Source organism: Triticum dicoccoides, chromosome 6B (genome assembly GCF_002162155.2).
Source record: "Triticum dicoccoides isolate Atlit2015 ecotype Zavitan chromosome 6B, WEW_v2.0, whole genome shotgun sequence".
NCBI classification, from domain to species: domain Eukaryota; kingdom Viridiplantae; phylum Streptophyta; class Magnoliopsida; order Poales; family Poaceae; genus Triticum; species Triticum dicoccoides.
In genome coordinates, this window is record NC_041391.1 from 723,487,607 (window position 1) to 723,509,695 (window position 22,089).

At 46.7% G+C, this 22,089-nt stretch overlaps 1 protein-coding gene across 1 annotated transcript; it reads left to right on the forward strand.

Annotated features, from left to right (window-relative positions):
* The first annotated feature begins 6,810 nt into the window (after nt 1-6,810).
* LOC119325881 lies at nt 6,811-10,083 on the forward strand. Its single transcript, XM_037599600.1, has 7 exons — nt 6,811-7,092; nt 7,552-7,641; nt 7,754-7,834; nt 7,904-8,035; nt 9,037-9,255; nt 9,456-9,548; nt 9,656-10,083. Exons 1-7 carry the CDS (start codon nt 6,889-6,891, stop codon nt 9,836-9,838), a joined length of 1,002 nt encoding a protein of 333 aa, XP_037455497.1. The 5' UTR covers nt 6,811-6,888; the 3' UTR covers nt 9,839-10,083.
* The last annotated feature ends 12,006 nt before the right edge of the window (nt 10,084-22,089 follow it).

Below are 22,089 nucleotides of genomic sequence, written 5' to 3' on the forward strand. Positions count from 1 at the left end.
TTCAAGTATTGAACTATCTCCTGTGCGGCCGTATATGTATGTATAATCTGAAAGATGGCAGTCTTTGGCTTCAGCCCCCACGCACATGGTGCGGGGGTGTTTGCAAAAAGAAAAGCGCTTTTTCACACTTAATCCAACGTCTTGGTCCTTTTAAGGAGGTGATAGCGTAGCAAACTAGGCAACCAGACTATAATGCTTTATCACTTTCACTTAGCCATAGGAGCTCGAATGTGGGGCTACTATATAGCCCCTGGCGGCACCGCTTTTCTCCGAACTTCGGGGCGCGTATGTGCCTGACCGGGAAGCGGTCCTTCGTCAAAGCGGAGGAATTCTAAACATTCCAATGGTCGATCGAGTGGTTGACCAGTCTCTCGCTATATCATGACAGTCAGTTTTCGGCTTTCCCTACTGAGGTGCTCGCCCAGCCGAACCGGGGCACAATCGCAGTAGTTCTCCTGGTGCCGCGTTAGCCGATGATGCGGAATGTAAGGCAGCAAAACACAGGAGCCGGACAAACCCAACATTTGACCAAAGACATGATTCAGAGCTGATGCATATAAGGCCTAACTCGAGACGCCGAACACTCCCTGAGGTGTTCGGTCTTTATGATACCGGGCAGAACAATGCCCTAAGCCCCTAGTGTCCAGGTACAGGCGGGAACTTCTGACGCGGCCAATGCCAAAACGCCAGCCTCCTCCTCGGCCATGGTGGGAAACCGGGGGATGTGTATCAACAAGAGACAGTAAGAAAGGTTTACGCATGGTCTTAATCTGAAAAGAATCCTTGCAACAGGTCCCTGCTACACGTCTGCGCGTGTGTCTCCGTTGTGCTGTATCCTGTACGGGTGTAGCACGTGCTTCATCTGTAAAAGAGAAGGACTTAGTTTTCAAGAAATATCATGCAGAGGTTGTATTAAAATAGAATAGAATGAAGAAAGTTGAGCTTTATTGGCTCTCATCATTTATACACGCGGCCCCTTATAAAGGGGATATGCGGCTGGGAAGCCCCTTTTTTAGTTATGCTGGACTCGCCTAACCATGTCCGAGGTCTGAATGACCTGTTTTTAGGGGCTTTGACCTGCAAGGTCTGATTAGTGTGTGGCTGTCGAGGCAGTCTCGCGTTCTCCGTGGTCGAGGAACACTCGGAGTTACTTTTTAATGAGATTATGCCACATTGACCGGGCATTTTTAAGCGTAAGAAACGCGTAATGTGGTATTGCATTAAAGCGGGCGAAAGCTTCGCGCCCCAGTAGTGCTTAAGGGCTACTGTTAAATGGGGCGATGGAGAGTGAGCTTTTCACGACGGAGGTTGTCGGATGAACCGAACACAACCTCTAGTGGTACAGAGCCTGTATAATTGGCTTAAAGGCCTGGCGTCACTCCTTTGAAGGAAGTGCTGCTATGGCAAATTTTGGTAGGGTCTATCCCCATTCTGTGGACGGTGTCCTGGTATGGCAGGTGCGGCGATGTGTGTTATCACATGAAGTGAGTTCACTGTTTTGACTTCTAGTGGGAAAGTATTCTGTTTTCTGGAGTGCTGCTTTTGGGTTTCGTCACTTTCACTTGGTGTGTCGAGCCCCTTGTGTTCGGCGTTAAGTCGGCCGGACTGCTTGAAGACCCAACAATCTCTGTGGGTATGGTTTGCAGGCTTCCCGGAGGTACCATGTATTTGACACAGTCTATCCAGAATCTTGTTTAGGTTGGATAGCTCGTCACTATTGTCCTTGAGGGGCAATGTTTTGTTGTTCGGCCGAGAGCTTTTGAATCCGGCGTTGACCGCCATACTATTTGGGCCATTTTCCTTATTCCGGTGCTGATCTTTTCTGCATCGTGATTTCCCATTTCCATCCCTGACTTCGGATGTACTTGGGTCGCTGGTGCTGCATCTAGCCAGCCAGCTGTCTTCCCCTTCGCAAAAGCGGGTCATGAGGCTTGTTAGTGCGGCCATTGTTCTTGGTTTTTCCTGGTCGAGGTGTCTGGCGAGCCATTCGTCTCGGACGTTGTGTTTAAAGGCTGCTAAGGCTTCAGCGTCCGGACAGTCGACTATTTGGTTCTTTTTAGTGAGGAACCTGTTCCAGAATTTGTGTGCTGACTCTCCGGGCTATTGAGTTATGTGACTTAAATCGTCTGCATCCGGAGGCCGGACATAAGTCCCCTGAAAATTTGCTCGAAATGCATCCTCAAGCTCTTCCCAACTTCCAATGGTATTTTCTGGGAGGCTTTTAAGCCAATGCCGAGCTGGCCCTTTGAGCTTGAGGGGTAGGTATTTTATGGCATGGAGATCGTCTCCTCTGGCCATATGTATGTGTAGGATATAATCCTCAATTCAGACTCCGGGGTCTGTTGTTCCGTCATATGCCTCTATGTTTACGGGTTTGAATCCCGCTGGAAATCCATGATCCAGTACCTCGTCGGTGAAACATAGTGGGTGTGCGGCGCCCCTGTATTTGGGTGTGCCGTTGTCTTCAAATGCTCGGCGGGTTATGTTGCTTCCTGGAGTCTTCTTTTTTGGCCCATAAATAGACCTGGCTGGGTCATCCTTTTTCCGAGGATCTTTATGATGATCTTGTGCCGGCTTGTATGCGGCGCCCCTTGTTGCTCTTGGCCTGTCATCTGGTCGTCTATCCGGCCAGGCGGCTTCTTTCTTTTTTGACTGCGGGGGCTCTAAGGCCTCCTCGTCGAATTCGGGCAACAGCTTGCGCTTCGGGTAGCTCTTTGTCTGGTGACTAGCGCCATATTTATCTACGGTGTTGAGTACTTTGCTCCATCTCATTCTGAGTGCGTCCTCCGCTGTTTTGAGCTTCCGCTTTTGCTTCTTCAAACTTCTTGCAGTGGCGACGAGCCTTTTATGAAGGTTCGTATGCTCTGGTGATGTGAGATCGTCTTCGCCGGGGATGGGTTGCTTGTCCAGTTCATCATGTTCGGATGGCTGCTTGGTGGCATGTGCGTCGTCCACTGCTTCGCCCTGCTCTAGGGCCGGGTCCGTATGTGTGCCGTTTTTATCGAGGCCGGTCTTCGGGCGGCGCTTGCGTCGCCGTTTTGGTTGTTTGTTGGGGGAGTTGTCCTTCGCCACGTCCCGTTTTTCCTCATTGTCGCTTCCTTTTGGTGTATCCACCATGTATACGTCGTGAGCTGGGGTGGCTTTCCAGTGCCCGTTAGGCGCTGGTTCTTGGTCGTCTCCGGCATCGTCGTCCATACCGTCGATGTCTTCGGAGTCATAGTCTAGCATGTCGGTTAGATCGTCGATAGTGGCTACTAAGTGGGTGGTGGGTGGGCTTTGAATTTCTTCGTCGTCCGCATCCCAACCGTCCTGACCGCGGTCCGGCCAGGGCTCTCCTGATAACGAGAGATACTTTAGCGAACTCAAGATGTCGCCTAAAGGTGAGTGTTGAAAGATGTCCGTTGTGGTGAACTCCATGATCGGCGCCCAATCGGATTCGATCGGAGGGGGCACGGGAGGTTCGGAGTCCGGCAAGGAGTCCGGCACCTCGGACTCACGGGCTTTATGAGGGACAAGGTCAGTGTTCGGCTCTATGCCGTAGAGGTTGCAGCCCCCGAGGCGGTGTCTAGCCATCCATCCTCGGTCTGCGCAGCCGGCTCCGAATTGAAGATCGGAGCGGGTTCAAGTGCGGCCTCCAGGGTACTGTCCGGCTGCAGAGCTAAATCATGCTCGCCGTGACAGTGCGGCACGCTCGGCTGTGGCTCGAATCCATCGAGGATCAAGTCCCCGCGGATGTCGGTGGTGAAGTTCAAACTTCCAAATCTGACCTGACGGCCAGGGGCGTAGCTTTCGATCTGCTCCAGTTGGCCAAGCGAATTGGCCCGCAGTGCGAAGCCGCCGAATATGAAGATCTGTCCGGGGAGGAAGGCCTCACCCTGGACTGCGTCGTTGATGATGATCGAAGAAGCCATCGAGCCTATCGGTGACGGCACAGAGGAACTCTCAATGAAAGCACCAATGTCGGTGTCAAAACCGGCGGATCTCGGGTAGGGGGTCCCGAACTGTGCGTCTAGGCGGATGGTAACAGGAGACAAGGGACACGATGTTTTACCCAGGTTCGGGCCCTCTTGATGGAGGTAAAACCCTAAGTCCTGCTTGATTAATATTGATGATGTGTGTTACAAGAGTGGATCTACCACGAGATCAAGGAGGCTAAACCCTAGAAGCTAGCCTATGGTATGATTGTTGTTCGTCCTATGGACTAAAGCCATCTGGTTTATATAGACACCGGAGAGGGCTAGGGTTACACAGAGTCGGTTACAACGGTAGGAGATCTACATATCCGTATCGCCAAGCTTGCCTTCCACGCCAAGGAAAGTCCCATCCGGACACGGGACGAAGTCTTCAATCTTGTATCTTCATAGTCTTGGAGTCCGGCCGATCATGATAGTTCGGCTATCCGGACACCCCCTAGTCCGGAACTCCCTCAGTCTTCAATTGATTAGCAAGCATCTTAGGTATTATCTTGTAGATAACATTGCAAAGGCTTATAAGACGAAATTGAGTAATCAGTTCGGGAGAGTCAACTTTAGGTATCAAAACCACCACTGTATTATTCCACCCCTCTGGAATCATACCTGAGTTGAGTGCCTGAAGAACTTCATTAGTAATATCGTCCCCGAAGACATGCCAATATTTTTTTATAAAAGATGGCATGTAGCCCATCCGGCCCCGGGGCCTTACGATCACCAATACTATCAATGGCTTTTTTAACCTCCACCGGTGAATAAGGATTAAGCAGCATCTCATTCATATGAACAGTAACCTTCTCTTTCACTTTTGCAAGGAAATTAGGATCTGTCTCATACACCTCAGACGTGAAGAGATTAGTGAAATAAGAATGAAGGAGAGGATTAATCGCACTTGTACCTTCCAGCCATTGGCCCATGCCATCTTCTAGACGTGAAATTCCGTTACGTTTTCTTCTTGCAGACGCAAAACTATGGAAAAAAAATCCCGTGTTCCGATCCCCAAACTTCAGCCAGCTCACCCTTGATTGTTGTAACGCACTGATTTCTTCAAGTTCTAACAAAAACTCCACCAGATCGGACAGCTCCTTCTTTTTTGCCTCTGATTCAACACTAACCGGGCCACTAAAGACCTGATCAAGCTCCCGTTGTGCTTTGCGAAGTCATTTCTTAGGCTTCTTCAAAACTCGCTGATCCCAGTCATGAAATGACGCGTGCATGTACTAAAGTTTTGCCATCACGCCATTGCCTGTAGCATAAATCTGTGCGTCATCCCATTCCCATGCTTGTTGTACCTTCTCTGAAAATTATTTTTCATGCAACCATCTAGCTTCAAAAGCACGTCTACCCTCTCGGATATGATTATCTGCTACCAAAAATTGAGTGTCTAGTAGCAGTGGTCGATGATCTGAGTGATTGTACTCCAAATTTGGTACAACAGCATTCGGGAAAAGCTGAGACCAGCCGGGATTACAGACTCCCCTGTTCAACCTCTCCCTAATTAATCCACGATGCCAGGTAAACTTTTCACCATTATAGCCCATATCAACTAAGTCACAATCAGTAATTCGACTAAGTCACAATCAGTCAAGGTATCTTGAAAAGCTTGCATATATTACAACGGTCTTGGCCCCCCCCCCCTCCTTTTCATGTGTATATAAAATTTCATTCAAGTCACCTATGACAACCCAAGGAAGATCATGCTGAGCTTTCAAGTTTCTAAATCGATTCCAAGTCTTGTATTTTTCCTCCCATTTAAATTCCCCATACATGCCTGTCAACCTTCCACGGACCAACATTATCATCTATTCTCACATCAATATAGTTCGGATCTGAGAACAGTTGAACAACTTCTATTCCTTTCTTCCAGTATAGAACAACTCCACCTTCTCTACCATCACTTGGATTAACAATCATACCATCCATCTTAAGTCGCCGCTTCAAACACTCTGCCGGATAGCGCTCTAAGTGGGTCTCCGACAAAAATACCACATCAGGATCAGTTCTTCGTTGGACATCCAACAGAGCTCGAACTGCCGGGGCGTTCCCCAACCCCTGACAGTTCCAAACTAGAGCTTTCATTGCTGACAGCGACCCCCCTCGATCATCCAAGAAACAACAGCCGAAGTAGTCAAACGGACGTTCGTCCAGAATCTAGCTCGCAAGGAGCAAAGTAGATAGAGAGCCAGACTGCATGAACCTTGCCGAGAGATCGGCCAGCCCTGCAGGACAGAAAACCGATCGTGGCCGAAACCAGCGTCGGGACAAAACACCGATCGTTGCCGAAGCCAACGACGGGACAGAAAACTTGAACGATCTTGAAATTGATTCCCAATCCAATCAGCAGCCAAGATCCCGATGCAAAGACACCATGGGAGCCATACGTAACAACGCTCTGGATGTACTCCCTCCGTTCCTAAATATTTGTCTTTCTAGACATTTCAAATGACTACTACATACGGATGTATGTAGACATATTTTAGAGTGTAGATTCACTCATTTTGCTCCGTATGTAGTCACTTGTTGAAATGCCTAGAAAGACAAGTATTTAGGAACGGAGGGAGTAGTCTTCATGACGTAGAAGCAAATCACGTGAGGATACAGCCGGCGCCGGCGCCGCCGCCGAGAGGCGGACGACAGCGGCTCAACCCTTCTTTACTATGGAAACCTTTTTTTAGGAAGGCATATGGCTAATTTAATTTAGTTGATGTGGGTGTTGTCCATGCATCTTGAGAGTAGTGGGTTGGAGTGCAGCACGAATCTCGAGGCGGGGCTGCAGATGAGATGAGATGAGATGAGATGAGATGAGATGAGAGATGTGTTAAAGTGGTGTGGACTGTTATCCACTTTGCTTGCCCCTTCCCCGGCCTGGACACCCTCACGGCGGAGAACCCAACCAACTCCCGCCGCCGACGCCGACATGCCGCCGTCCCTCCTACTCCCTACATCCTCTAGTCTAAGGCTGCGCCTTCCGCAGCCGCGCCGGTCCACGCCCCTGCTCGTTTCATTCCCCGCGCGCCGCCTCCATGTGGATCTCCGCCTCCGCCTCCGCCTCGCCGCCGCCGGACCCAACGGCGTCAACGGTGCGGCCTCTCCCGGGGACGGCGGGGGCGCCAACAACCTGGTAACTGATCCAAACCACCTCCCCTCCCTCCCTCTCTCCTGCTAAGGCTAATGTTAATGCTAATCTGATCTGATCTTGCCCCCTCCCCTCCTCTTCCCCTATTGGATTGGATTGGATTGGATTGGATTCGATTCGATACTGTATGTGTATGTGTATGTGTATGTGTATGTGTATGTGTATGTAGTTTCAAATCAAATCATATGTATGTATGTATGTATGTATGTATGTATGTATGTATGTATGTATGTATGTATGTATGTATGTTGTTAACTCTCGGAATTGATAATATTTATGCCCTCATTCAAATTGCTGACCATTATATTAAAACAATGGAAGGTTACATAGAAATGCTACATCTTACATAGAAATGATGCTAGCTAGTCTTCCTCTCAAACCACATAGCTAGCCTAGCGTCAGCTGTGTATGCTTATCTGCTATTTTGATCCTTGTTGCATGCAGCCCCAAAACCGGAGGGATATTCTCCTGGAGTACGTAAAAGGTGTCCAGCCAGAGTTTATGGAGCTTTTCGTGAAAAGAGCCCCAACACAGGTTCTTTTACCTCTCCTTTCCCCCACGTATCATAACGTATATATGGTTTTCAGTCTAGAAATACTGCCTAATATTGCTAAAAATATGTGCCTTCATAACTTTGTCCTCCAAGGTTGTTGATGCCATGCGCCACACAGTGACAAATATGATTGGGACTCTGCCGCCTCAATTTTTTGCTGTAACTGTCACAACGGTAATGAAATACTCATTTTCAACCGTGAAGTCGCGACATGTTACTAATTAATCATTTTCCTCAACACAGGTTGCTGAAAATCTGGCACAGCTTATGTACAGCGTTTTGATGACTGGATACATGTTCAGGAATGCACAGTATCGTCTGGAACTGCAACAGAGCCTGGAGCAGATTGCTCTTCCTGAACCCAAAGAAGAAAAGGTTCTTCTCACTTCTCACATGGATATATTGATTCAACAATTGTGCTGATATTTCAGTATCGAAATGATTCCACTTGCCTTAAAAGAACAAGAAACTCGTTTTAGTGTTTAGCAACTTATAATGTTTCATATATAGTGAAATTTACATTGTTTTATAGTCTCAAAATGATCCCAGCAATTATCTTACAGAAATATTGATCGGTTGATCATAGCAATGTTATGTATATATTGATCTATCATTGCATAAACACTCCAACCTTGATATTTTATAGTGTTTATTAGTAGACCTGACTGAAAGAGTTGGTCAATTACTTTTTGTTGTTGCACTGAAATTTATATGAAACTACTGATGGGTAGCAATTGATTCCAATTTGAATGAGTTCAAATATATGATTGCAAGAAGTGCGATCTTTAGAGTCGTATTAGCTGTCGTCTTCACATACAAGCTCGTTACTTTGATGGTTGTGGTCACCTGATGTTTTGACAGCTTTATTTCACATGTAGCAGTAGGACTAAATTCTGTTTGCTAAGAAATCTATTCAGTTATCATAATTAGTGGTGTTACCTAGTGCTTATCTTACCCTAAGATGTTGCCACTGTGAGCTGATTGACCTGCCTAGACACCCCACCACATAGAATTGCCTTGCTTGTATCGGTATCACTGCTCAGGGAGCAAATTACATCCGTGCCGCTCCGTACTAGCTTTTGGTTATTGCCTTAAAACATTGCAAAGATATGCTGGTGAGATGGTCGATTGACTAGTGTATTTGCACTTATTACTTGATGATTGTCCTAGTTTCTAGAATCTAGAATCATGTCCATTGACTTCCTAGCAATACACTTGTGTTGTTTTGACCATTCTGAAAGATTTCTGCCTAATATATATGTTTGGTTCCATAAATAGTAAATTCATGAAAAAGGCACATGTTGATTCCCAATATTTGTAGTTGTTTGGTTTCGATCGTACGGTGGTTGTGTAATATGCATGCCTGGCATGTGTAGGGTTCAGAAGATTACGCACCTGGAACCCAGAAAAAGGTGAGCGGGGAAGTGATCCGGTGGAACAAGGTCACAGGACCAGAAAAGATTGATGCTGTAAAATATATAGAGTTGCTTGAAGCAGAAATTGATGAACTGAGCCGTCAAGTTGCTAGGAAATCATCTCAAGGAAGCAATGAGCTCCTGGAATACCTGAAAACTCTAGAACCTCAAAATCTGAAGGTATGTCTTGACAATCGTAGCTTAAACAGATATATATATATATATATATACTTGAAGTTTTGCGTCTTTTGTTGGAGAAAAGCTTTGAATTTCCATCTCAGGTACTAGTGACTATGTGTACCATTTTGCCAGGCTTTTGATTGTAGCCAATTTGATTGATGGTCTAGCTTTAGCTAATGCTGATTTGATTTCCGTTGTAGGAACTTGCAAGTAGTGCGGGTGAGGACGTCGTGTTTGCTATGAATGCATTCATAAAGCGTCTGTTGGCCGTCTCGGACCCTGCACAAATGAAGGTAAAATGAATCCTGCACCAGCACTCCCCACTAGTTTCGGTGGCTTATAGAGAAGCATGTGTATGTATGTATATGTTGTCGCTTACTTGGCATGAATGGTGATGCAGACGGCGGTGTCGGAGACGAGCGGTGCTCAGCTGGCGAACCTGCTGTTCTGGCTGATGATGGTCGGGTACAGCATGCGCAACATCGAGGTGCGTTTTGACATGGAGAGAGTGCTGGGAGCCGCCCCCAAGATGGGTGGGGAGCTGCCGCCTGGCCCTGGAGACAACACGCAGACACAACTATAGCTGCTAGATTGGTTCAGTTGCAGATTTGTTAGTTTGGTCTGCTGAGATGTTTTTGTAGGGATATATGTTGTTCTGGCTTGGCTGGTATTCAGATAGCAAAAGAATTTCTTACAAACCTTCAGGCTTGGCGGGGTTGAATACATACACACTTGAAAACCAACAGGGGGATTTGTCAAGATGTCCTTCCAAACAGGTAAAATATGAATTAAGCATATTTTTTAGGGTATCTTATTCCATTTGGTTTTTGCCTTTTCAGAGTTGATTACTTTTGTTTTGTGTCTGCGAAACATTTTTATTTATTTGTCTTGAAAATGAAATGAAGAACATTTACCTTGTTGAATGAACTTTTCCTCACCGGCCGTTCTTCAAGATGTTGTCTAGTGTTCATGTATGGCATGGCAGCGGTGAAGTGAGCAGGTCTGGCACCCGTAATATATCTCGCGGGCTGCAGCCACCTGCCTTACATACCAAACCTTGCTCCCTTAGATCTTCATCAGGCCTTGTTCGGTTAAACCTCTCCTGGAGGGGATTGAAGAGGTTTGGAGGGGATTGGATAAGATTTTGACTTGTCTGGGATTTAATCCACCCCAATCCACTTCATTCCCCTTCAATTTTATTGCAACCGAACAAGCCCTCAGGAAGGTGGGTTTCTTCTTGTGAACATACAAGGACATGAGGGTGTACTGCGAAACCTCCAGCATACTAGTGCTCCCTTATGAACATAGAATGCCATCCATTCATGTACTCGTTGACGAATCTCAGGCATGGAAACGCACAGACCCAAGGCCAGCAACAACTCCAGCATATATACTAGTGCAAGAGAACCATGCTAAGAGGATGTGTGGCTCGTGGCCAAGAGGACCACCCAAGGCTAAGGCCAGCAACGGAAGCAAAACCACCAACAGAAACTCAATAATTAAATGTGACTGACTCTCCAACTCTGGTGTACAGGATATTGAATGTATCATGGAGGCACGTTTGCAACATCTTGCATGATGCACTTGTCTTCTTCTTCTTCTTCTTCTTCTTCCTCTTCTTCTTCTTCTTCTTCCTCTTCTTGTATTGATGGTCCTGTAGATATCGTAGCCGACCACCATCTGGAGCGGACAGGTCCACAAAGTAATCCATGTGTCTGATTGCTATCACCGCAGGCAGCTGGGACCCTTGTTGGTGACATCTCGCTGCGCACATCCTTGCCTTTGCTTGTGTCACATATTCATCAAGGGATCGCTCCATCTTCTGCCCCTTCTGGTAGGGACACATCTATGGAAGCCAACATCTGGCTATAGCTACCTCTCCTGAGAGCCCATGGCTTGAGGCTAAACCCTAACCCTAACCCGTTAGTCCCGGTTAGTGCTGGTTCCAACGGCTAGGCGGGCGGCACTCGTTAGTCCCGGTTCGTGTTCAACCTCTAGTATAGGTTTGTGTAATATGAAATTATAAAAAACAGCAAGGTAGCAAGTGGTAAAAGTGAGCGAAAATGGTATTACAATGCTTTGAAACAAGGCCTATGGTTCATACTTTCACTAGTGCAACTTCTTTCAACAATGATAACATAATTAGATCATATAACAATCCCTCAACATGCAACAAATAGTCGCTCCAAAGTCACTAATAGTGGAGAACAAACGAAGAGATTATTGTAGGGTATGAAACCTCAGAGTTATTCTTTCCGATCAATCCATTTGGCTATTCCTATAAGTGTCACAATCAGCCCTAGAGTTCCTAGTAAAATAACACCTTAAGACACACATCAACCAAAACCCTAATGTCACCTCAAGTATCCGCGGGTTTGATTATATGATATGCATCATATAATCTCATATTCGTCTACTCAAACCAACACACAAAGAACTTCATAGAGTGCCCCAAAGTTTCTACCGGGGAGTCAAAGACGAAAACGTGTGCCAACCCCTATGCATAGATTCCCAAGGTTACGGAACCCACAAGTTGATCACCAAAACATACATCAAGTGAATCAATAGAATACCACATTGTCACCACGGGTATCCCACACAAGACATACATCAAGTGTTCTCAAATCCTTAAAGACTCAATCCGATAAGATAACTTCAAAGGGAAAACTCAATCCATTACAAGAAGATAGAGGGGGAGAAACATCATAAGATCCAACTATAATAGCAAAGCTCGCGGTACATCAAGATCGTGCCAAATCAAGAACACGAGAGAGAGAGAGAGAGAGAGAGAGAGATCAAACACATAGCTACTGATACATACACTCAGCCCTGAGGGTGAACTACTCCCTCATTGTCATGGAGAGCGCCGGGATGATGCAAAAGGCCACCGGTGATGGATCCCCCCTCCGGCAGGCTGCCGGAACAGGGTCCCGATTGGTTTTTGGTGGCTACATAGGCTTGCGGCGGCAGAACTCCCGATCTTCGTTTTGTTCTAGAAGTTTGGGGATATATAGGAGGTGTTTGCGTCGGGAACAAGTCAGGGGGGTCCACGAGACAACCATGAGGTAGGGGGCGCGCCCTCTAGCCTCGTGGTTGACTCAGGACTCTTCTGGTTCATCTCTGATGCGCCGTGGGCTTGTTCTGGTCCAAAAATAATCTTTGTAAATTTTTAGGTCAATTGGATTCTGTTTGATATTCCTTTTCTGCGATACTCAAAAACAAGAAAAAAACAGAAACTGGCACTGGGCTCTATATTAATAGGTTAGTCCCAAAAATCATATAAAATAGCATATAAATGTATATAAAATAGCATATAAATGCATTCATAAAGCGTGTCGGACCCTGCGCAAATGAAGGTAAAATGAAACCAGCACCAGCACTCGCGGTAGTTTCAGTTGCTGACAGAGACGGTTGCATGGTGTCGCTGAGTTGGTGTGAGTGGAGTGGAGTGGTGTTGTAGACGGCGGTTTCAAAGACGAGGTGGCGAACCTGCTGTTCTGGGTGATGATGGTCGGGTACAGCATGCGCAACATCGAGGTGCGTTTCGACACGGAGAGAGTGCCCCCAAGAATAAGATAGGTGGCGAGCTTCCACCTGGCCCTGCTGCTTTCCATTTCATTTTCTTTTCTTTTTTTAACAAAAAGAAAAAAAGAAAAGAGATGGCAATTTTATTCAACCAGCACATCTGACTCCGAGAGTAGAGTCCAGCTGAATACAAACCGCGAAGGTTCCGGAGCTCTTATTAGCAATGACCTTCTCTTTCTATTAGAGTGATGTATGTATCTATCTATCTATCTACTATCTATCCCATTCTCCAGTGCCCAATTAAGCATGGCAGAAAGAACATTTCATTGCAGAATAGTACGTAATATTTCCATCCATCTTCTTCTATTCTATGTGCCGTTGAACCAGCTCCGTAATCTCGCAGCAGGCTGCCTTACATACCAAGCCTTGCTAACATAACATACTCCCTTAGACGTTCCAAGAAAGCAAGCTTCATCAGGAAGGTGGGTTTCTTCTTGCCAACATAAAACACGACATGAGGTGAGGTCCTACTGTGAAACCATGTCATGTCATGCCATCCGTTCACAGCTTAGTCGAGGAGGAATTTTAGACAAGGAATATATGCAACTGAAGATAATTCCAAAACACAAGGGCACTCACAACTCCAGCAGAGTAGCGCAAGAGAAGAGGATGTATGTCAGCTTGAAGAGATTAGGGATGCATGCTTGTGGCTCGTGGCGAAGAGGATCGTCACGGAAGATGCTAAAGCCAGGAAGGGAAGCAAAATCATTGAGCAACACTCAATACGTGTGAATGCCACTCCAATTCTTCTTCTTCTTCTTCTTCTTCTTCTTCTTCTTCTTCTTGTGGAGGGGGAGGCGGATTCTGAAGATATCACAGCAGGCTGAAGGCGCTCAATGTCAATTGGCTGTTAGAATATAATCAACTTTGTAATCCGGTAGTTAGGTTTAAGCTTCGATCCTTATCTTGTAGGATAGCTAACTTGAGGATCAAGCTTAACCAACTACCGAATCATGTTAGAATATAACACGCAACGCGTCCCTGCTAGGCATACGCTTCAAGCCATCTTTCATGGTATTCAGAGCCTATCTCCTCTAAAGCATATCTCTCGTAGCCATGGTCTCCTCAAGCTCCGCTGTCACCGCGCCTACCCTCATCCCCATAGCCGATCGACTCCATCGCTCCAACTTTCTGGTATGGCGCGCGCAAGCCATGACAGCCATCCGTGGGGCGCAGCTCGTCTCCTACCTTGATCCAGATCGGGAGCAGCCGGAGCAGAAGCTCCGCGACAAGGACGGCAAGCCCACGGACGTGCCCAACCCTGCATGCGACATCGACAAGGCTCGAGATTCTCAGGTGCTGAGCTTCATCTTCAACTCCATCTCAGCTCCCGTCATGGTTCAGGTGGCACACTGTGACACGGCGGCCGAAGCATGGGCCGCCATCAGGGAGATCTTCATCTCCCAAACCCAGGCGCACGTCGTCAACACCAGAATCGCCCTCTCCACCACCAAGAAGGGCAACTCGACGATGTCCGAGTACATCGGGCGCATGAAGGCGCTCGGTGATGAGATGGCATCGGTGGGCAAGCCGCTCACCGACGACGACATGGTGTCCTACATCCTGGCGGGACTCGACTACGACTACGTGTCCTTCGTCTCCACGATCTGCGCTCGTACTCAGCAAATCAAGGTGAGCAAGCTTTACTCGCAGCTAATCAGCTTTGAAAGCAGGCTGGCCATGTTTGAAGGTGGAGGGCAGTCCTCCCACTCCTCTGCCAACACCGTGTCTTGCGACGGACGCGGTGGATCCAACCGCGGTGGTGGCCGCGGTGGCAACGGTGGCCGCAATGGAGGCGGCCGTGGCAATGGAGGCGGAGGACGTGGTCGCGGCGGCGGCCGCGGTTATGGAGGAGGCCGCAATGATCTGCCTGAGGTCTTCTGCCAAATCTGCACCAAGCCAAACCACACGGCCATGGAGTGCTATCGTCGTTTTGATGTCTCCTTCAACAAGGAGAAAACTGCAGCAGCCGTCAACACCAACTCCTCCTACGGAGTGGACACAAATTGGTATGTGGACTCAGGTGCAATAGACCACATTACCAGCGAGCTCGACAAGCTCACCGTCCGTGACAAGTACAATGGACATGATCAAGTAAATGTGCCAAACGGCGCAGGTATGAAGATTTCCCATATAGGTCATGCATATGTTCGTACCCCTACTCGTAATCTTCATCTCAAAAATATTCTGCATGTGCCCAAAGCCACTAAAAACTTGATCTCTGCTCATCGTCTAGCCAATGACAACCATGTGTTTCTTGAAACTCATCCTCATTTTTTCTTTGTCAAGGACAAGGCAACGAGGAAAACCCACCTCCATGGCGGGTGTAGAAACGGGCTCTATCCCCTACCATCAGCTCCAATAAGCTCGGGCAGACATGCACTTGGCGCCACTAAGATATCTCCATCAAGGTAGCACGATCGTTTAGGACATCCATCTTCGGCAATAGTTCAACATGTTCTTAGACACAATCAAATTTCCTTTTCTAGCAAAGAGTTGAATAAAGAGGGAGTGTGTGATGCTTGTCAACAAGGCAAGAGCCATCAACTTCCCTACCCAAATTCTAGTAGTATTTCAAAAGCTCCTTTAGAGCTAGTTTTCTTTGATGTATGGGGGCTGCCCGAGATTCAATAATAAGAAAAATTATTATGTGAGTTTCATCGATGATTTCAGCAAATTCACATGGATATATATCCTCAAGCATAGATCAGAAGTTTTCAAAGTGTTTCATGAGTTTCAAGCACTAGTTGAACGACTTTTTGATCGCAAGATTATCACCATGCAAACGGATTGGGGTGGTGAGTATGAGCGCCTCAACTCCTTCTTTCGTCAAGTAGGGATCACACATCATGTATCATGCCCACATGCCCATCAACAGAATGGGTCAGCTGAGAGAAAACATAGGCACATTATGGATGTGGGTCTCTCACTTTTAGCTCATGCTTCCATGCCCTTAAAATTTTGGGGCGAGGCTTTTCTAGCTGCCACCTATCTTATCAATCGTACTCCTAGCAAAGTGATTAATCTTGACACTCCTTTGGAAAAATTGTTTCATGAAAAACCCAACCAACATGCCCTACGCACCTTTGGTTGTGCGTGCTGGCCAAATCTCCGACCCTTTCATGCTGAGAAGCTAGAGTTCCGTTCAAAACAATGTGTTTTTCTTGGCTATAGCAATCTCCATAAAGGGTTCAAGTGTCTAGATGTCAAAGAAGGACGTGTCTATATCTCTCGAGATGTTATCTTTGACGAAACTATTTTTCCATTTGCCTCACTAAATCCAAATGCCGACGTTCCTCTTCGTTCCAAAGTTCTTCTTCTTGCAGAAACTGCTTCATCTGAACCTCTTGATCATGGGGGCGAACAGACAGCTGATCTTCTGGTTAATCTTCATAAAAATCCTGCTGTAAATTTTGGTGGAAATTCTGTTTTTGGCTATGATATTATGCAGCAGACAGGCGTGGAACACGATGTAGATTCAGGTATTGCGCCGGATCCAGCCAGCGGCGATCCCGGGGAAGATCCTCCCTCGCCTACCGTGCCAGACGGCGGGATTCGCACCGCATCAGCCTCGGGAGCGGGCGATCCAACGTCGCCACGACGCGTGTCCCCTCGCGGGCCCGTGGGCACAGGCGCTGTCGCGCACTCAGGGTCAGGTGGACCCACAAGCAGCGAGGCGCTGCTCTCCACACGCCAAGTGGTGTGGTCCCCTCCGCATGGTGACGCGGGCCAATCAGGCGCGCCGTAGGCGGGCGACAACATCCGCCTCGGATCTGCGGCTACCGGCCCAGGTGCGGACGCTGGAGATGGCGACAGGATCCGCATTGGATTTGGTGCGGCCGGGTCAGGTTCTGGATCCACTGCGCAAGGCCCCGGATCCTCTGTGCAGTCGCCTTCTGCGTGATTTCTGCGTCGCCACCAAGAACAAGATCTCAGCTTGGTATTTTGAAACCAAAAGTACGTACGAACGGTACGGTCAGGTATGACAAAGGGCGTCATTTTGCTGGTCTTGCTGTCACAGGAGAACCAAATACTTTAGTAGAGGCATTGGAAAATAAAAATTGGAAAAATGCAATGAATGAGGAATATAATGCTCTCATGAAAAATAGAACATGGCATCTAGTTCCTCCAGTAAAGGGGAGAAACTTAATTGACTGCAAGTGGGTCTATATAATTAAAAGAAAGGCAAATGGAGAAATAGACAGATACAAGGCTGGACTAGTTGCAAAGGGGTTTAAACAAAGATATGGTATAGATTATGAAGATACCTTTAGCCCTGTTGTGAAAGCAGCTACTGTTAGACTTGTTCTGTCCATTGCAGTATCAAACAATTGGAGTCTTCATCAATTGGATGTGCAGAATGCGTTTCTTCATGGCGTTCTAGAGGAAGAAGTGTATATGAGACAACCACCTAGGTATGAGGTAAAGGACAAGTATCATTATGTATGCAGGCTTGATAAGGCTTTGTATGGTTTGAAACAAGCACCTAGAGCATGGTACTCTAGGCTGAGTGTGAAACTCCAAAGACTTGGTTTTCAGCCATCCAAAGCTGACACATCACTGTTCTTCTACAGAAAAGGCAAAATCACCATTTTCATGCTAGTATATGTTGATGATATTATTGTTGCAAGCTCATCGCAGGATGCAACCAAAGCATTGCTTGAAGATCTAAGGAGAGACTTTGCTCTTAAAGATCTTGGTGATTTGCACTACTTCTTGGGAATAGAAGTAAAAAGAGTTAAAGATGGCATAGTCTTGAGTCAAGAAAAGTATGTGTCAGACGTGCTAAAACGAGCAGGTGTGATGAATTGCAAAGTGTCAAATATGCCTCTCTCAACTTCTGAAAAACTATCTAAGGAAGAAGGAGAGCCTTTAAGTGCTGAAGATTCTACAAACTATAGAAGTGTTGTAGGCGCTTTGCAATATCTAACACTTACAAGACCTGATATATCTTTTCCTATTAATAAAGTATGTCAGTTCTTGCATGCTCCCACCTTTGCACATTGGACAGCAGTGAAAAGAATCTTGAGATACTTAAGAGGTACTGTGAGTACAGGGTTGAAAGTCACAAGGTCAATGTCAACTTTGGTGAGTGCATTCTCTGATGCTGATTGGGCAGGTTGCCCTGATGATAGAAAATCAACAGGGGCTTTGCTATTTTCTTTGGACCAAATCTTATATCATGGAGTGCACGGAAACAAGTTACTGTGTCAAGATCAAGTACAGAAGCTGAGTACAAAGCTTTGGCTAATGCCACGGCAGAGTTGATATGGGTTCAAACCTTGTTGAATGAGCTACGTGTTAATCACTCTCCTGTTGCACGGTTGTGGTTACATATCTATCAGCAAATCCAGTGCTTCATGCTAGAACAAAACACATCGAGGTAGATTATCACTTTGTGCGAGAAAGGGTAGCTAAGAAGCTTCTTGATATTCGGTTCATTCCCACTAATGATCAAGTTGCAGATGGTTTCACTAAAGCCTTATCATGGCGCAAGTTAGAAGAGTTCAAGAACAATCTCAACTTGATGAAGTTATGATTGAGGGGGTGTGTTAGAATATATTGTATGTATATACGGTTGTGTATATAAAACCGTATATACTCTTGGTGTTGCGTGCGTAATCAACTTTGTAATCCGGTAGTTAGGTTTAAGCTTCGATCCTTATCTTGTAGGATAGCTAACTTGAGGATCAAGCTTAACCAACTACCGAATCCTATAAACCCTAGCCTATGGCTATATATAACACGCAACGCGTTCCTGCTAGGCATACGTTTCAAGCCATCTTTCATTGGCCACCCACCACACCCGTCATTCGTTGCTGATGGCGGTTGAAGAGGGTGGCAAGGGCATAGATGGCCTCCTATCCTATATATGCACGCCATCCACACCACCATCACTCTCAACCAACTGCGTGGAGTCCATATGGAGAAGAAGAGGAAGAACTGGACACATAGGCTGCTGAGCACCAGGACACGTAGTTGCCACTCCTCCCACCATTCCAGAGCCCCTGAGACGTACGAGACCCATCTCCGGGCCGCGTAACTCCATCTCCTTCTCCCTCTACCTCTCACACGCACCCGAAAGCTCTCGCTCAATATATAGTACTCACCAAAGCAGAGAAGGTGCTTGTATGGGCTGGGCTTATGATGTTTGCTTTTGCTGTTGGCTTGGGCATATGTATGTATGTTGCTTTATTCCTCATGTTGCCTAAAGAAAGAAATAAAGAAATAAAGATGCCTGGTCCTAATTAAATGAAGAGAGGAATCATATGATCCTTTACTTGCATGTTGAGTTAACGTCTTTATCTGCCGCCCTAAAGCATGCAGCAGGTCGAGGCAAACAAGATTTAATTTTTCTTTTGAACACAGTACAGACGCAAGCGGTGTCCTCCCACTGAAAGCGTATTGCCGAAAATCCTGAAATAAAACCAGGAATAAATGTGAGCATCAGGACTTGAACGAGGACTTGATACTTTAATGCTATAGTTGGGTTTTACCTTAATGATCTTTAGTAGTTGCGAATGCTTGCTAAAGTTCAAATCATAAGTGCATATTATCCAAGAAGAGAAAGTATGTTAGCTTATGCCTCTCCCTCAAATGAAATTGCAATAGTGATTACCGGTCTAGTTATCGATTGCCTAGGGACAAATAACTTTCTCGTGACAAAAAGCTCTCTACTAAAACTAACTTAGTCGTGTCTTTATCTCAACAGCCCCTAGTTTATTTTACGTGCTCTTTATATTCTTGCAAACCTATCCAACAACACTTCTAGTTTCATACTTGTTCTAGGTAAAGCGAACGTTAAGCGTGCATAGAGTTGTATCGGTGGCCGATAGAACTTGAGGGAATATGCGTTCTACCTTTAGCTCCTCGTTGGGTTCGACACTCTTAATTATCGAAAGAGGTTACAATTGACCCCCTATACTTGTGGGTTATCACTGCCGGGCAGGGCCCGACAGCCGCGCCTTACGGGTAGTACTTACGGAGATACTCAATATTCCATGAGTTTTGCAACTGAATGCCATCTCCGGTCTCCAGACACACCGCGCCAGGTCTGGTGACTCGTACCACCCGGTAAGGGCCTTCCCACTTCGGCGATAACTTGTTTGTACCCTTGGCCGACCGAACGCACCAAAGGACAAGCTCGCCTTCCTCAAAACACCAGGCATGAACCCTACGGCTATGATATCAACGCAGGGCTTGCTGATAGCGTGCAGCACGCATAGCGGCCCGGAGATGATTCTCCTCGAGTAGCACAGCGTCGTCACGCTGGTGCTGATCTTGCACTACTTAATCATAGGCAAGCACTCGAGGAGTCCCGTAAATGAGTTCCGTGGGGATAACTGCGTCTGCCCCATAGACTACGGAGAATGGAGTCTGCCCGGTAGCTCGATTTGGTGTCTTTCAGAGGGACCAAAGAACTACCAGGAGATCGTCAATCCATCGCTTGCTGATGGAGTCTTGGACTAAGGGGTCCTCGAGCGTCCGACCTGTTATACATGGGCCGGACTGATGGGCTGTGAATAGGGATGAAAACGGCGCAGAAACTGATGGAACTGGTTGCTATCATATTTGTTTTCATATTTTTTTTACAGAAGCGGAAACGAATACAGAAACCCTGGAAACGAATACGGAAACAAATACTATCGGAAACAAATACGGAGCGAATATAGAGCGGACGCGGAAACAAAACTGTGTGTTGACCGGAACTTAAACCCCCTTGAATCATAGAGAAATACAGACAAAAAACAAACAAATTGATGGAATTCTTAACATGGCTACAAATTAATATGGTTGTGTCGGTAACATAGGGTAGTATTGTAGTAGTACATGACAATTCCGTATATAGTCTAGCTGAGTATGTGTGTGGTAGTAAAAGTTAGTACTCAAATGATACATTCTGCTCATTCTACTCATTGTATCATTGTGTGTTGTTTGGTAGTTGGCTATGAAGTAGCCATGAGGCTATAGTAGAAACAAAAATTCCATATTAACAGAAACAGAAAGTTCCCTTTCCACGTGTGTTCCACCGGAAAGCACCATTCCGTTTTTGTTTTCGGTTCCGCATAAAAATTCCATTTCCATTTCCATTTTGTAAATTTCCATTTCCGTTTTCATATTTCCTCTCCGTTTCCATTTTTCCTCCGGAAAAGCAGAAACTTTCCACTCCATTTTCATCCTTAGCTGTGAAGATAAAAAGACCGAAGAATCCACCCATGTCCGGATGGGACTCTCCTTGGCGTGGAAGGCAAGCTTGGCAATGAAATATGAAGATTCCTTTTTCTGTAACCGACTTTGTACAACCCTAGCCCCCTCCGGTATCTATATAAACCGGAGGGCTTAGTCCGGATCGGCAGATATACAATCATAGTCATACAGGCTAGACTTCTAGGGTTTTAGCCATTACAATCTCGTGGTAGATGAACTCTTGTAATACTCATATTCATCAAGATCAATGAAGCAGGAAGTAGGGTATTACCTCCATAGAGAGGGCCCGAACCTGGGTAAATATTATTTCCCCCGTCTCCTGTTACCATCGATCCTAGACGCACAGTTCGGGACCCCCTACCCGAGATCCGCCGGTTTTGACACTGACATTGGTGCTTTCATTGAGAGTTCCACTGTGCCGTCATCAAGAGGTTTGATGGCTCCTTCGATCATATACAACGACGTTGTCCAAGGGGAAGTCTTCCTCCCCGGACAAATCTTCATATTCGGCGGCTTCGCACTGTGGGCTAACTCGCTTGGCCATCTGGAGTAGATCAAAAGCTACGCCCCTGGCCATCAGGTCAGATTTGGGAGCTTGAATTACGTCGCGGACATCCGCGGAGACTTGATCTCCGACAGATTCGAGACCGCGGAAGCCGCTCCCCGCCATCACGATGAACATGACGTAAATCTGTCATCGGACCACACCCAGGAGATAGCACATGTAACTGCTCTGGCCTTAGATCCGGTGCAGATCGTGTCGTACGACGATGGGAAGCTCAACCCCGCCTCGGATGTCGCAGTCCCAGCGGCGTCGGAGCCGCACATAGACCCAACCTTGAGTGGAGTCTGTGTCATCGGAGCCCCGGACTCATCTTCGGCTATAGATTCTGAATTATACGCGTCCACAAGCGTCGAGCTCGATCATTCATCAGTCGTCGAATTCAACTCCGCGGACATCTTCCGGCACTCGCCGTTGGGCGATGTGCTAAACTCATTAAAAAGTCTATCCTTAGTGGGGGACTCACAGACGAATTATAT

Bases quoted from the DNA above. Each gene is read 5' to 3' on its own strand.
- LOC119325881 (XM_037599600.1), top strand. From the start codon at position 6,889: ATGCCGCCGTCCCTCCTACTCCCTACATCCTCTAGTCTAAGGCTGCGC. The intron at 7,642-7,753 runs GTTCTTTTACCT...TTGTCCTCCAAG, and splicing joins TGAAAAGAGCCCCAACACAG to GTTGTTGATGCCATGCGCCA. The intron at 9,549-9,655 runs GTAAAATGAATC...ATGGTGATGCAG, and splicing joins CGGACCCTGCACAAATGAAG to ACGGCGGTGTCGGAGACGAG.